Genomic DNA, 12,761 nt, shown 5'->3' on the forward strand with positions numbered 1-12,761 from the left:
CCAGTCTTAAGGTATCCAATTCCATGTTTTGTTTTGTTTTTTTGAAACTTTTAATTTTACACTGCCATCACACAGGCCTACAGACAGTGGTACTCTGGAATACGAGTGACCTGAAATATGACCCCCGCCAAATTGACAAAATACTTTTTTGCTTAGACTTGCAAGTGCAAACTTCATGTACGAGCGCTGTATGGTGGATCTCAAGTGAATTTCAATTTCACAGTAGCATACTGTCAAAGAGTGAGGAATGATTGTTGTTGTTTTTTTTCTTTTTAAATGGGATGGGGGGGGGGTGCTTGAAGATATTGTCACTCCCATCTTATTTACGGTCAAATTAAACAAGAGCATTACACGTATTAGATCTAGATAAGATTAGATGAGTCTGTTTATCTTAATGCTAACAAACAACGTAGAACATTAAGTGCTAACGGTTAGCGTCGTCATGATTTTTAAACCCTTCAACGCAACGGATATTTGAACATATAGTATGTAGACAGATAATACAGCATTATTCACACGAATAACGAATATTAAAGCACCTTAACGAGTTACAGTATAAGTACTGTACGGTACAATATTGTATTTTTACATTTTTTGTTGTTTGTGTCTCAGAATTATAGTGCCTCCTGGTGGTCAATGTGGGCACACCAGAAGTGCGGCACACTCAGTGCAGTATAAAAAAAACATGAAAATGTGCAGCACACTAAATGCAGCATAAAAACATGAAACTGTTCAAATTTTTATATCCTATTTAATTGTGTTATCTGTTTTATAATGTATACTATAGTACTATTAATAGCATTTCCATTCATTTCAATGGAGTAAAGTGGAGCGTGGTCATGGGGACAAATAAAAGTTGTATCTCAAGGCACCACAGCACCCCAATTATGCCACTTGAGAACAAAAAAATCTGAACACCGTCATTTGAACCAAGCAGTTTGCATCAAGCGTTGGAAGCTTGCAGCTATTTTGTTTCTTTGAATTGTTCCTCGCAGAAAAGACCCTGGGTGGCACTGTGCGTGAATGGTTAGCACATCCGTCTCACAGTGCAGAGGTCGTGGGTTCGAATCCAGCCCAGGCCTTCCTGTGTGGAGTTTGCATGTTCTCCCCGTGCCTGTGTGTTTTTTCTCCGGGTACTCTGGTTTCCTCCTACATTCCAAAAACACGCATGGTAGGTTGATTGGACAGTCTAAATTGCCCCTAGGTGTGGTTGTGAGTGCAAATGTGTCTCTGTGTGCTCTGCGATTGTCTGGCAACCGATCCAGGGTGTCCCCCGCAACCCTTGTGACGATAAGTGGTTTGGATAATGGATGGATGGATGGAAAAGACCCTGCTTTGAGACCCAAAAACCCTTTGACCTTTTGGGCCGGACTCTGCATTACCCACTGGAAAACGACTTGCTGCGTTTTAGTATTTCAGTTAGGACAACTTTGCCGGTACAATTTGGGTTCAGGAGACTGTTTTCTGTTGTAGTGTGCTTGGATGGGTTTGGTCCGAAAGAAAAGCCCCATCAAAACATACCTCGTGGATGAACTAGATAGAACTCCTCTCACCTCAATACGCTCTTCATTTGTGATGAATGTACACATGCGTCCCTGCACTGCGACACCCTGAAACATTTGCCTGGTTTTTCCCCTAGTGAGATTAATATTTGGAATGAAACTTGGAGGTGTTCTTTTTTTTTTTTCCACATCATAATTTTATTTACCAAACAAACTAGTATGTACAAACAGGCGTCTGACCTGTGAATGTTGTAGTCCTTGCTCTCTCGCAAAATTAAAAGCATCCAACATGAACTCTGTATCAGCATAATGCTGAGATGTGAATATTAAAGTTATTCCTTGTAGTGCAGGAAGAGCTGCAGCCTCTTGCGGTGCTCTGCGGACATGTGCACGGCACTGTAGGGGCACAAGAATAAAACGTTAGTATGTATGCGCGTAGACTGTAGCATTGACATAATAGCAACTCACTTCAGGTGATCTCCAAAGGTGGTTGTGATTCGGTAGATGGCCGTCTTGAGTGCGGCCCTGAGAGCGAAGCGCAGCGTCTTGTAGGCCGGTTCGCCCATGTCGCACGCCGCCCGCATTGGCTTGGTAGAGGCGTGAGGCAGCTTGAAGTGTCGGTCCACCGCCTGCAACAAACCGCATTTGTTTACTTTCTTTTTTTTTTTTTTTTAAATGAATAAATACTTTTTCTCTCTTTACACTTGTATTGCAGTTAGGAATGTTGAAATAGTAATGCAGAGCTTCTCAAGTGCCCTTCTTGAGAGGGAGAGAGGTACCGCCCCAGATCTTGAAACAAGACGACATTTTAACACTGATAACCTCTCACTTTGTTTATTAGTGAAGTCCTTGAGAGCATTCAATGTCTCCACAAATTTCCCATACAAATGCCTATGATTTAAAGTTCATGATGCCGATAGAAAATCAATTTACATACCTACCATTTTTCAAAGGGTAAATAGTTGTATTTTACTTTAACTACAAGCAGTTACAAAAGTAAATTTGTCTATTTTCCAATGGTTTTTTGGGGTTTTAAAGTGCTCTTTAAATTGTTACACACCATAAACTAACCAATTACTTAATAAAAATGAATTACTAAATGTTTATGTTAAATTGGTTATTTGACTTACATTTCTTTTTAAAGTAATAAGATGTTCATCATTTAAAATGGATTAATGAATTGAAATGAATCAATTCATTTTCAATGCCAGCCATTAAAATACACACACAAAAGAACTTAGTGAGTGCCAGAAAATTTAGAACATTCAAAGGCTAGGTTTACACTGTAGGCAAATGCGACTCAGATCGGATTTTTTTGCCCATATGCGACCTGTATCTGATTTTTTTTATGACATTCTGAACGGCTCAATTCCGATTTTTTCAAATGCGACCTAGGTCGCTTTCATTATGTGGTCCTAGATCGAATGCGTTCACGGTCTGAACGGCCAGGTCACATACATCCGACATTGACGTCATCCGGAGCCCAAGATGCGCTTCCGCGCAGGCGGAGGGAAAGTACTGGCAGCAGGGGGATCAAATCTGCAAAGTTGTTTTGACTTTCACTATTAACTTAATATTTTACTTTAATTTAATCCCATTTGAAACATGAAGCATAAACATTTATGGCGATCGTAGTAATTCAGCCACAGCTCAGATAGATTCATTTTTGACGCACAGTTTGGACGTGACGTCATCGTTAGTGATGTCTCCATGAAATGAGATTATTAAAGCCTCGCCTCATAATTTCCCCCAAATACTGTATTTATTTCTACCTGCGACCTAATCGCTTGACTGTATAAATGCCCCGACACGCTGGACCACATTTGAAAGATGACTCTTTCATCACACACAAAGTAGTTTATTGTAACTTTTTCCATTATTTAGTACTGGTAATCAAATGTAGGATTTCACCCAAATCACCAAATTCAGACCAAAGTATGCAGACGCCTCAAACACCTGACCAGTCCTTGGTCCTTGAAAATGGGCTTTCCTTGGCAAGATCTATTTAAAAATGCCCACTAGTGTAACAATTTTACATTCGACAAACTTTACCAACTGTTTTAAGGCTATTTAGTAGTAGTAGTAGTAGTAGTAGTAGTATTAAGTGGTGTGTGTGTGCGCATCATGCCATGCAGGTGCGAGTGTATATGTTTGTACATTATGTCATTGCTTGAAATTCTAAATTTAAATAATCGCCTTCATCTTTTGTGACACTCTGTCGATTTAACGTGACAAACACTTTGAACTATCACAAATTTTAAAGAAGTACGCCATGTTCACAAGCATCAAGCATTATTTTGTTACGCGGTGATTTCATCCAAAAGAGAGCCAATGCTGCCACTGCTGGCCATAGTGGGTTTTTTTTAAAGATGAAACCAAAGTTGGCGAAGACTTTCCTCTGAACATTCTAATTTAAAAAAACACATTTAACGGCAATGGTGCGCCTAGGCAGGATACCCGTTTACGGCATTTCACGCCAACGGAGTTCAAAGTTAAGTAATCAATTTAGAGGGGGGGAAATGACTAAATCAATGTAACAAATATTTTAAGCCTCTTTTGCAATATAATAGCCAGGACAAAAATGTTCCTGGTCTAGTAGATATAGTACAACTCTGACCTCTTGCAGGAGCAGCATACTGCTAAGGATGCTGGGTAAGGCCGTTTGCACCACGCCAAAATGGTCCTCCGAGAAGGAGGCTTGAACCAGGTAGGACAGTCCTGGAAAGGACCTCACATGGTTAACGTCACGGTAACAGGAAATGAAAACGATTTTGTTTACCCTCCAATGCCCAAATGTGGGCCTGGCTGTCGGCAAAGAGCGCTTCACTGGAAGCTTCTGGAAGCTGCAAAACAAGAGAAAACCTTAAGCATTTGCATGAAATGTAGTGTAGTGTTATGTACTGAGCTCACCTTGTTGAACAAATACGCAATCAGCACACGCTTGGACAGGAAGCTTTTAACCTGGATGGGGTGAAGTTAGCGATTAAATGAAGACGTCATGGCTTCTCAAGCATAAAAGGCCGTAACTGCCATTTTGCGTTTTCCACAAAATAACACTTCAAAAACACAGTGCATGCCATTTTTAGGATTATAGTGGCCGTAAACTACATGTCCTAAACTGCATACTCTTCTGCGTTATGTCTCAAATAGTGGCCTGCACTCAAATAGACGCTGGATTGAGTCTGTCACTTCAACAAAAACAAATGACTCTCCTGTAATATTCACAATAATTATTTATTTGTGAACTATTCTAATTCACAGGTATAATATGTACTTGTAATAAACTATAGTGGTACCTTAAGATACAAGTCACTCGACTTAAGTTTTTCAAGATACGAGCTGTCCGGCCAATTTTTTGTTTTTTGCTTTGACTTGTGAGCGCAGATTTGAGATATGAATGTTGTATGGTGGCAGAGAACTCAACTCACTTCACAACAAGCAGCAGATTGTTGGCAAATACAGTCGTGAGCAAACCTTTAAAAAATAGGCTTCAAGCTGTTTATTGCCACTCCATCGTAACGTGGTATATTTGCAGACAGATGTCACACAACGTAATTACCTTAAACACCGGTAAAGGCTTTTTTAACAAAAAAAGCTGAACGCAGCTAGTTACACAGCAGCCTCCCAGAAAAGTCATTGATCTATGATCACTATCTTCATTTTCCTCCTCCTGTGTGTCAAACCCACCAAAGGACTTCTTCAGTGTCAGAATAGAACAGCCCCACAACTCCTTCGTTACATACTTTCGCAGGTTATCTCATTGTCGCTGTCAGTGTGAGGGGCAGCAAATACTTTGTTTTGCATGTCCTGATTGACAAGCCTTTTCATGAAGTTCGTTAAAACCCATATATGAACCACGTCACATTTAAAACCATAGTGTTCGAAGCGTGGGAAAAAAAGTAGCAGTTTGTAAAGGCAGTTTGAAATTGCGGTACATTCACCCTGATCTGAACCCTGATCTCCCATCCCATACAATACAAGGAAGAACTAAAGTACGTACCTGTTCTTTCCTGTTGTGGAGAAACTGGGCCAAAAGACTGGGTTGGTAGCCAACCTGCTTGGGACTGGGCAGAGGGGCGGCGGACAGCAGCGGGCTGCTGCTGGATTGTGAATCTACGGAGACAGTAGCCAAATGACTACAAGTTAAACGCAGGCTCTCACGTCTACATCCCCTTACCTGTGGAGGTGGACCACAGTTTAAGGGCCCTCCTCATTACGTGAGGGCTCTGCACGGTGCCGTGCCATGGCGAGCCCTGATGCACAGATGCAGCGAGCCGCCGCAGGCCGGGTGAGGCGCACAAGTTGTCCTGGTAGGGTGGGGTGAACGGCGCCGTCAGAGGGCTTGGACCCGTTCGGGCAAAGACGGAATCTGGAGTTTTGATCGGGATGTTTCTGGCCATTGGACTCATCAGATCCTCCGCACCAGAGGTTACTTTCAGAGTTTAAAAAGAAGACCGGCACAAATGTTTAAACAGTTTGATATGTCCAGCAGATGGCCTAAAAAAAAAAGACATATCCAACAGCAACAGCACTGAACATACAGTATCTGATAAGAACCCTAGTTCCAGGAACTACAAGTACCAAGAATGAATGGTCCCTGGAACAACACAAAAACCAAGCACAAAAAGTTTCTGCAATTACACGTACAAAAACGTAAAGGTCTGTGGAACTTCATGAATTACGAATGAGACAAGTATCAAGAGCCAAAACCTGGACCTGCAAGAACCAAACAAACAAAAAGGTCCCTGGAACTCTGAGTATCAAGGAGTAAAAGCTCCTGGAACTACACAGAACCTAAAGTTCTTGAAACTACAAAAGAACAAGTTCCTGGAGCTACAAACAAAACAAGTCGTTGGAACTACATACACCAGTAACTAGAAGCCCCTTGAACTACAAGTCTCTTGTCCCCAATTTCACAAGTCTTCAACAATCTGCATTTTAAACTATTTCTATAATAAGTGTTAAAATACCCATAATAAATATTCTAATATGCGGATTTCAGGTTTAAGTAGTTCTTCAGCAAATTAGCTAATTTACCAGATGACGAGTCCGACGAGGACTTCAGTTGGCCGCTTCCCGACGAAAGTGACTTGGCCCTGCCGTTGGTGGCCACGCTGTCGTGATACGTGACCAGTCGCTGGGTCAAGTCAGCCAGAAGCGACTGACACGCCTTGCTGATGGCGTTCCAGTTGTGAGGATGTCCACCTGGTGGAGAGCGGTAAAAAGGACGTCATTTGAATCACTTTAAGTTACGTTTAAAAATAAATACATGATCATGCAGAGACGAACCTGGCTGACTTAGACTGAACACCTCGCCGCGTCGCAATGGCGAGTGCTGAGAGAGCAGAGCCAAGTCCTGCAGGGCTAGGAACTGTTGAGCGGAGAGACTTCAAGTAAACTTCCAAATATCTCAAAGGGCCTTAGGAGGACAGCTGAGAAAGTTACCTTTAATATATTCGACTGTGAGTCAGACAGAACTCTGGGAAGACACTGGTGCACGTCCTCTGTGAAAGATGACTGAACTGGGAAACTGTAGCCCTGCATACATGGAGGGAAAATAAAGTGTGATCCATGTCATTTCAGCCCAATCATGACAGTGATTAAGGCACAACATATAGCGACACTGCCCTATATACACGCAGACGGTCGTCGCAAAGGGCACCATTCGAGATGGGGGCGGGAGTGCTATGCGAATATATGGAGCAAAGTAATCATTTTTTGAGAGGTCCAAGTACCTTTGGGCAAAAGTAAGCAACACTGAAGGAATCCAATTAGAAACCTTCAGCTCCAGGAATCACAAGTATTTAGAACCAAATGTCCCTGAAACTACAATTACCAAAGAAGAAAGATTCCAAGAACTACACGTACCAAAAAGTAAAAGCAGAGCTGGGCATTTTACTAAAATTTCCTGGTCCGTTTATCGCCTCCGCCTGCAGTACCGGTCCGCCGTTCGTCTAGCCACCTTTTTGCATGGCCAGAACAAATAATCGCTGATAGGCCGGTCCGTCTATCATTTTAAACGGGCTTCCATTTGTGTTTCCGTCTACAAACTTCGACCAACTTCCACGCGTGCATGGAGACACATACACACTCACCTCCGTGATAAAGATCCTGAAGAGGAGCAAGGTCATGTACCAGGTGAAGAGCAGGAAAGTGGCACTGGTCCACAAGTGGTAGAGGAGGGACAAGTCCAGAAGTCCGCTGATAGTGTCCAGACGGTGGGCGGAACTGGAAGGGAAAGGGGAAGGGGAATACAGTACTTGTGAATATTAATAGGCCAGTGTGAGGCAGCACGTTCAGAAAATACATTGACCTGTTTAAGTGAAGGTTGAACATTTTACAGATCCACTCTCTTGGGATGTCTCCTGTCAACACAAAGCAAAATAAGTCAGTGTATAAATTCATATGGAGCAGTGGTTCTCAAAACTTTATGGGGTTGTGGATCAACTGCATATTTTTGATCGACCCTATTAAAATAACTGTTTGTTACAAGTTGCAACCCTATATGAATTATAACTTGCGATACAGGAAAACAAAAAGTACTGTTACCCTCTGTAGCTTCAGAAGGCAAAAGGTCTCAGTTACATTTGAGTAAAATAATCCTAAATCTATAAATGTCCTGGATCGTTTTTAGAAAATATATTCTCACAGACCCCTTAATTACACAAAAAACCACGGACCTGTGGCTGAGAAAAATTGGCTACATTTACATGGACAAAATGTCTTGATCAAAGAGTGGATTAAAATTATGATCGGATGCACTGTTTTCATGGACAGTGGACACTAAAAATATTGGTCCGATTAGGACTTGGGTGTCCATGCATGACACTTTTGATCGGAACAAATTATTTTGACATGCGCAGATTGACCAAATATGACGGAAATAATAGAGTAAGAAGAAGCCGTACAGACTTCCGTGTCAACAAAACATCGCTTTGTCCATTTCTACTTCAAACGTTTTACGTATGCTGTAATTAAACATGCATTTCTTTGTTTTGTGTTACTGTTTGACAGTAAACCTGAATTGGGAGTGGCACTAAACAGCTTGAAGCCTCATTTTTTGATTAATCATTTGCTATTTGCCACACTGTTGCTTACTGTCATACAATGAGTTGAGTTCACTGCCACAATACAGCGCTCGCATCTCAAGTTTGTTGTCACATGTCAAAGCAAGAAAATTACTGTAGCTAAACGACTTGTATCTCGAAAAACTCTTAAGCGGACTCTCTTGTATCACATAGCACCACTGTATCTAGATTTTTAAATCGTTTTAGCTGAATTTTAGTATTTAGAGAATTTAATTTGTAAATTCACAAGTAGGAAGAATGATAACATACCCAAAAAGAAATAGACTAGAATGTAGTTCCTGACAGAGTAAAGTGCTTGGGCGGCACTGCACTTCACCACCAGTGGCAAAGACCCCTTAAAGCGAAGGTACTTGTATTGCTGAGGAAAGAAGGGAGGATTCCAACAGTGAATACAAACTCACTCAATGAACACGTGTCCAATGTTACACGTACCTGAACCGTGTGGAAAGACACGTAGTTCATGTTGTGGATGACGCCAAAAAGGTTGTGGGAGAAGCCCACGAAAGCACCCGCCAGCAGGAGGATGAGATTGTACTCATTCAGACACATCTGATGGGGACTGTAAAACAGTTATTAGCGCACGTGTTAGCAATTAGCGACTCGCAAACGCTGCGGTACTTCAAACTTACACGTCTTCGAGGCCGCAAGGGTAGGTGAGTATCTCGTAGCGGCCCCCGATGGTGACGGCGGCACACCAGGCCATGCCGCCGCCCATGACGCAAAAGAGCAGGGAGTTGGTCACATGACACGGGTTCAACAGCTGACCCAACAGAGCGATTTTGGAGCATGCGACGGTGGGAATGACTAACAGAGGCAGAACACAAATCAACAACTGCAGGGACATTTTTGGGGAGTGGTACTTGTCTTGTTTATGAGAAAACAACGCAGCAGGGTAACAGTGACACAATGCATACATAAAATGGGAAATTCTAATATTGTTTTTCCGCCCCGTAAATGATTGAAAAATTATTTTGACTATCATTCTCCTATTACAATAATTATGACTTATTCCTGTAAAATAACTTTGCTGTAAAAAATTAGACTTGACTCTCGTAATGTTATTACTTTGCCATTGTATATACATATGTTTACATCACAACTGCGTGGTAGAATTATGTTGTCATGGTGCAGACTTACCAAACTGCACATCAAAACATTTAGTCAGTTTATACCTCTAATTGTAGTAAACTGTCTTTCATATGAATAAATGCTTCATTTTGCCTTTACCTCAGTATTCTATCATGCATAACAGATCTGATATCGTTTGTTGTAATAAACATTAATTGCTTAAAAATACATTAGAAGACCTTGAAAAAAAATCGCAACTCATATTGCAATTTTTTTCTTGGGGGTGTCACAATGATATTCTTTTTCATAATTCAATTCACACCATCCAATTTGAACACCACTCACCTGTATAATATTCAAATATCAGGACGCCCACCATGGTGGTGATGGCGCACAGCAAGAAAAAGGACAAAAAGCCGCTGGTGCTTGTCATGAGGGTCAAACATTCTGCATAGGGAAAACATTTTCATTTGAAAGAATGTCGAATGATCTGCTCAAATACAAAATGGTAACCAACTGACCTGATAGGGTCTGGATTGGGAAAAGAAGACTAAACTTGCTGAGGATGACAAAAACTGCTGTGGTGGGCGGTAACAACAAGACGGCCCAGGCTACGCTGGCTGCAGCCCTCCAGCAAATCACCTACGTACAGGGTAGGCCAAAGTAAGTATACACTAACATTTTTCCCATTTTATTATCGGTACATTTACATTTATTCTGTGTAATCATTACACTAAAAACATGAACTCTTAAGTTTTAGTGGTATCAAGGGTTAGGGGTGTAAAATAGGTTTTCAATGCAAGTGTTTGGGAATTATAGGTTTTGTCTCAAAGTGAGATTTCATGACAGGATTAATATTTCAAAATAGTGTTTTAAGACAGGTTTGGGGGTTCAAAACAGTGTCAGGTATTTAAACAAGGAATACATGTACAAATCAGGGTTTCAAGGCCACTGTTCAAGCTTTAAATTCGAGTTTGGATATGTGTGCGCGTTGACCTGGTGTGGAGACTAAAATTTAGCCCCTTCATCCTTCCTTTCTGAACAATTCCCATTCTGTATAATTAAAAAAAATACGTGCCAGCTAATTAGCATTAGCATTTAAGGGGAGACTTATGCCAATATCCTAATAGCCAAGCAGCTCTAACAACCATGGCCCACAATTGTTGAACTCTACTTAAGACTTATTCCTACACTCCCACATTTGGTTAAATCACACCTAGTAGGGAAAGTAATCTTTCACCCTGCCTCAGCCATGACATCTGGATTTTGGCCTGTATTACTGTAATTTCTGCTTGCTCTCCTGTTTGAAGAAGGGAACCAGGTGACGGGACCCTGTTGCAGTGGAGGAAACCGACCTGGAAGGTCACTTCACCGTAGATGTATTCCTGAAGTGCTTCATTTCAATAAAGACTCGAATGTTGGTTAAACGTTGAATAGCATCAAATGATCATTAGATTGTTGCCCAGTCAGCAACACTGATGGTGGGACCTACCATCTCCAGACCAGGGGATGGTGATGATTATTTCTACATAATTTACTGTCTGTGATTTCATTTCTGAATTTGTTTTGTGGGTGGTGTAATTACACGACAACATTATGACAGCTGATGCCACATTTAGACGACTCATTCGCTAGCAAAACCGTCATACGTTGTCCTGTTTATATTTCTGTAATGACAGAAGGCGAGGAACTATAGTTAGAAACACAAAAGACTCGTGTTGTCTGGTTTCAACTTGTCTACCTCCCTTATGCACTAGTTGCGGCTACTTGCTAGCATGCTAGCTAAGTATGTATTTATATAAAACATTTTTAAAAACCTGACTTTTATGAGACAGAGACTCACCGTGCGGACAAACCAACAACTTAGATCTGCAGAAAACATAGCGGGGAGCGGAAGTTATTTCTTCTTTCTTCGTCAAAACTTCCAAGTTGCCATCATGCCGCCACTTTCGTTCAAAGGACCTCCAGAAGGACCCACGTTCGACCAGGGTCTCAATATATATGCCTGTTTCAAAATTAAGTTTAAATATTTCGTAGAAAATCTGTCTTTTGAAACCAAGGATTACTTTAAGGTGTGTTAAAAGTGTTCCACAGGAGATTTTGTATTGGTTTACACGCAATGGCACATTTTGTGACATTTCCCCACAATTTACAAAAGGCATCTCGACAACATACACAAATAAAGACTGATGTTTAAATCATGAGGCCATTTACTTATTTCTAATCTGTACAATGACACATAATTATGAATTAGTTGTGAATCCTTTTACTTTTCAAAGCCAGGAGCTTGTGGTTTACAGACAAAATGCATTTGCCACTAATCATTCTTGGATGGGGAATATCTTGCTTCTCTAAATTATTATAGTATATGAATTAGTTGTGAAGTCCTTTACTCTCGTCTCGCATAAAAGACTTGTTATCCTGATGATACGTGGTAAAGCTCGGTCTATCCAATGTGGTCTTTGTATTCTTGGTCTCAAAGGCATTGACTGGTAGCTTTTGGGACACACTGATGGACATGTCCGTCTGAACGGCCTTCTGGGTAAACTGGGTGGGTCTGTGCCCGGGCTTGAAGGCGATGGCAGGCAGGGCTTGCTGCTCCCGCTGGACCCTTTTGTCCTCCCACAGCTTGAGCAGACGCCGCTGGTTGTTGGTCATATCCTTGAGGCTCTGCTGCAGAGACTGGACCTGTTCCTCCAGCAGCGTCTTGGAGGTGACGGCGTTGGCCAGCTCGGATGTCAGTTCGTCCACAGTCAGGCCCAGCTTGGCCGCCTTTTCTATTAGGGCGTCGCACTCGCGCTCCTTCTCGTGCAAGTCGTTGATGACGTCCTTGGTGGTCTTGCCGTGGAACTTGGGGCTGCACTCCAGGCCAATCTCCGTGCGTAGGGCCTTGACTTGCTTCCTCAGCTCCTTGTTGTCTGCCAGCAGGGTCTTGAGCTTCTGTTTCAGAGCCTCGGTGGAGCGTAGCCTGGACTCAAACTGCCGGAGTTTGTCCCGCAGGACGCCCTCTCGGTGGACGGCGTCGTCCCGCTCCCTTCGGCACTTCTCCAGGAGTTTTAAGGTCTCGAACTTGGACGCTCGGTCACCTTTGGCAGTGGCCATC

At 42.1% G+C, this 12,761-nt stretch overlaps 2 protein-coding genes across 2 annotated transcripts; both read right to left on the reverse strand.

The window, feature by feature from the left end:
• Positions 1-1,684: 1,684 nt before the first annotated feature.
• Positions 1,685-11,637, reverse strand: ndc1 (NDC1 transmembrane nucleoporin). Its single transcript, XM_086044179.1, has 18 exons — positions 11,502-11,637; positions 10,180-10,300; positions 10,004-10,105; positions 9,220-9,394; positions 9,023-9,149; positions 8,840-8,948; positions 7,816-7,867; positions 7,598-7,730; positions 6,948-7,040; positions 6,792-6,873; positions 6,540-6,707; positions 5,680-5,934; positions 5,503-5,615; positions 4,413-4,463; positions 4,282-4,345; positions 4,120-4,220; positions 1,971-2,131; positions 1,685-1,898 (listed from the first exon to the last, which is right to left on the reverse strand). Exons 1-18 carry the CDS (start codon positions 11,538-11,540, stop codon positions 1,835-1,837), a joined length of 2,010 nt encoding a protein of 669 aa, XP_085900305.1. The 5' UTR covers positions 11,541-11,637; the 3' UTR covers positions 1,685-1,834.
• A 394-nt stretch (positions 11,638-12,031) lies between these two features.
• On the reverse strand, positions 12,032-12,760 carry LOC147140813 (uncharacterized). The gene has a single exon (XM_086043780.1). It carries the CDS (start codon positions 12,758-12,760, stop codon positions 12,032-12,034), a length of 729 nt encoding a protein of 242 aa, XP_085899906.1.
• Position 12,761: the final 1 nt, after the last annotated feature.

Source organism: Filicampus tigris, chromosome 10, assembly GCF_054856515.1.
Source record: "Filicampus tigris isolate MCC_2025a chromosome 10, RoL_Ftig_1.0, whole genome shotgun sequence".
Lineage (NCBI taxonomy): Eukaryota > Metazoa > Chordata > Actinopteri > Syngnathiformes > Syngnathidae > Filicampus > Filicampus tigris.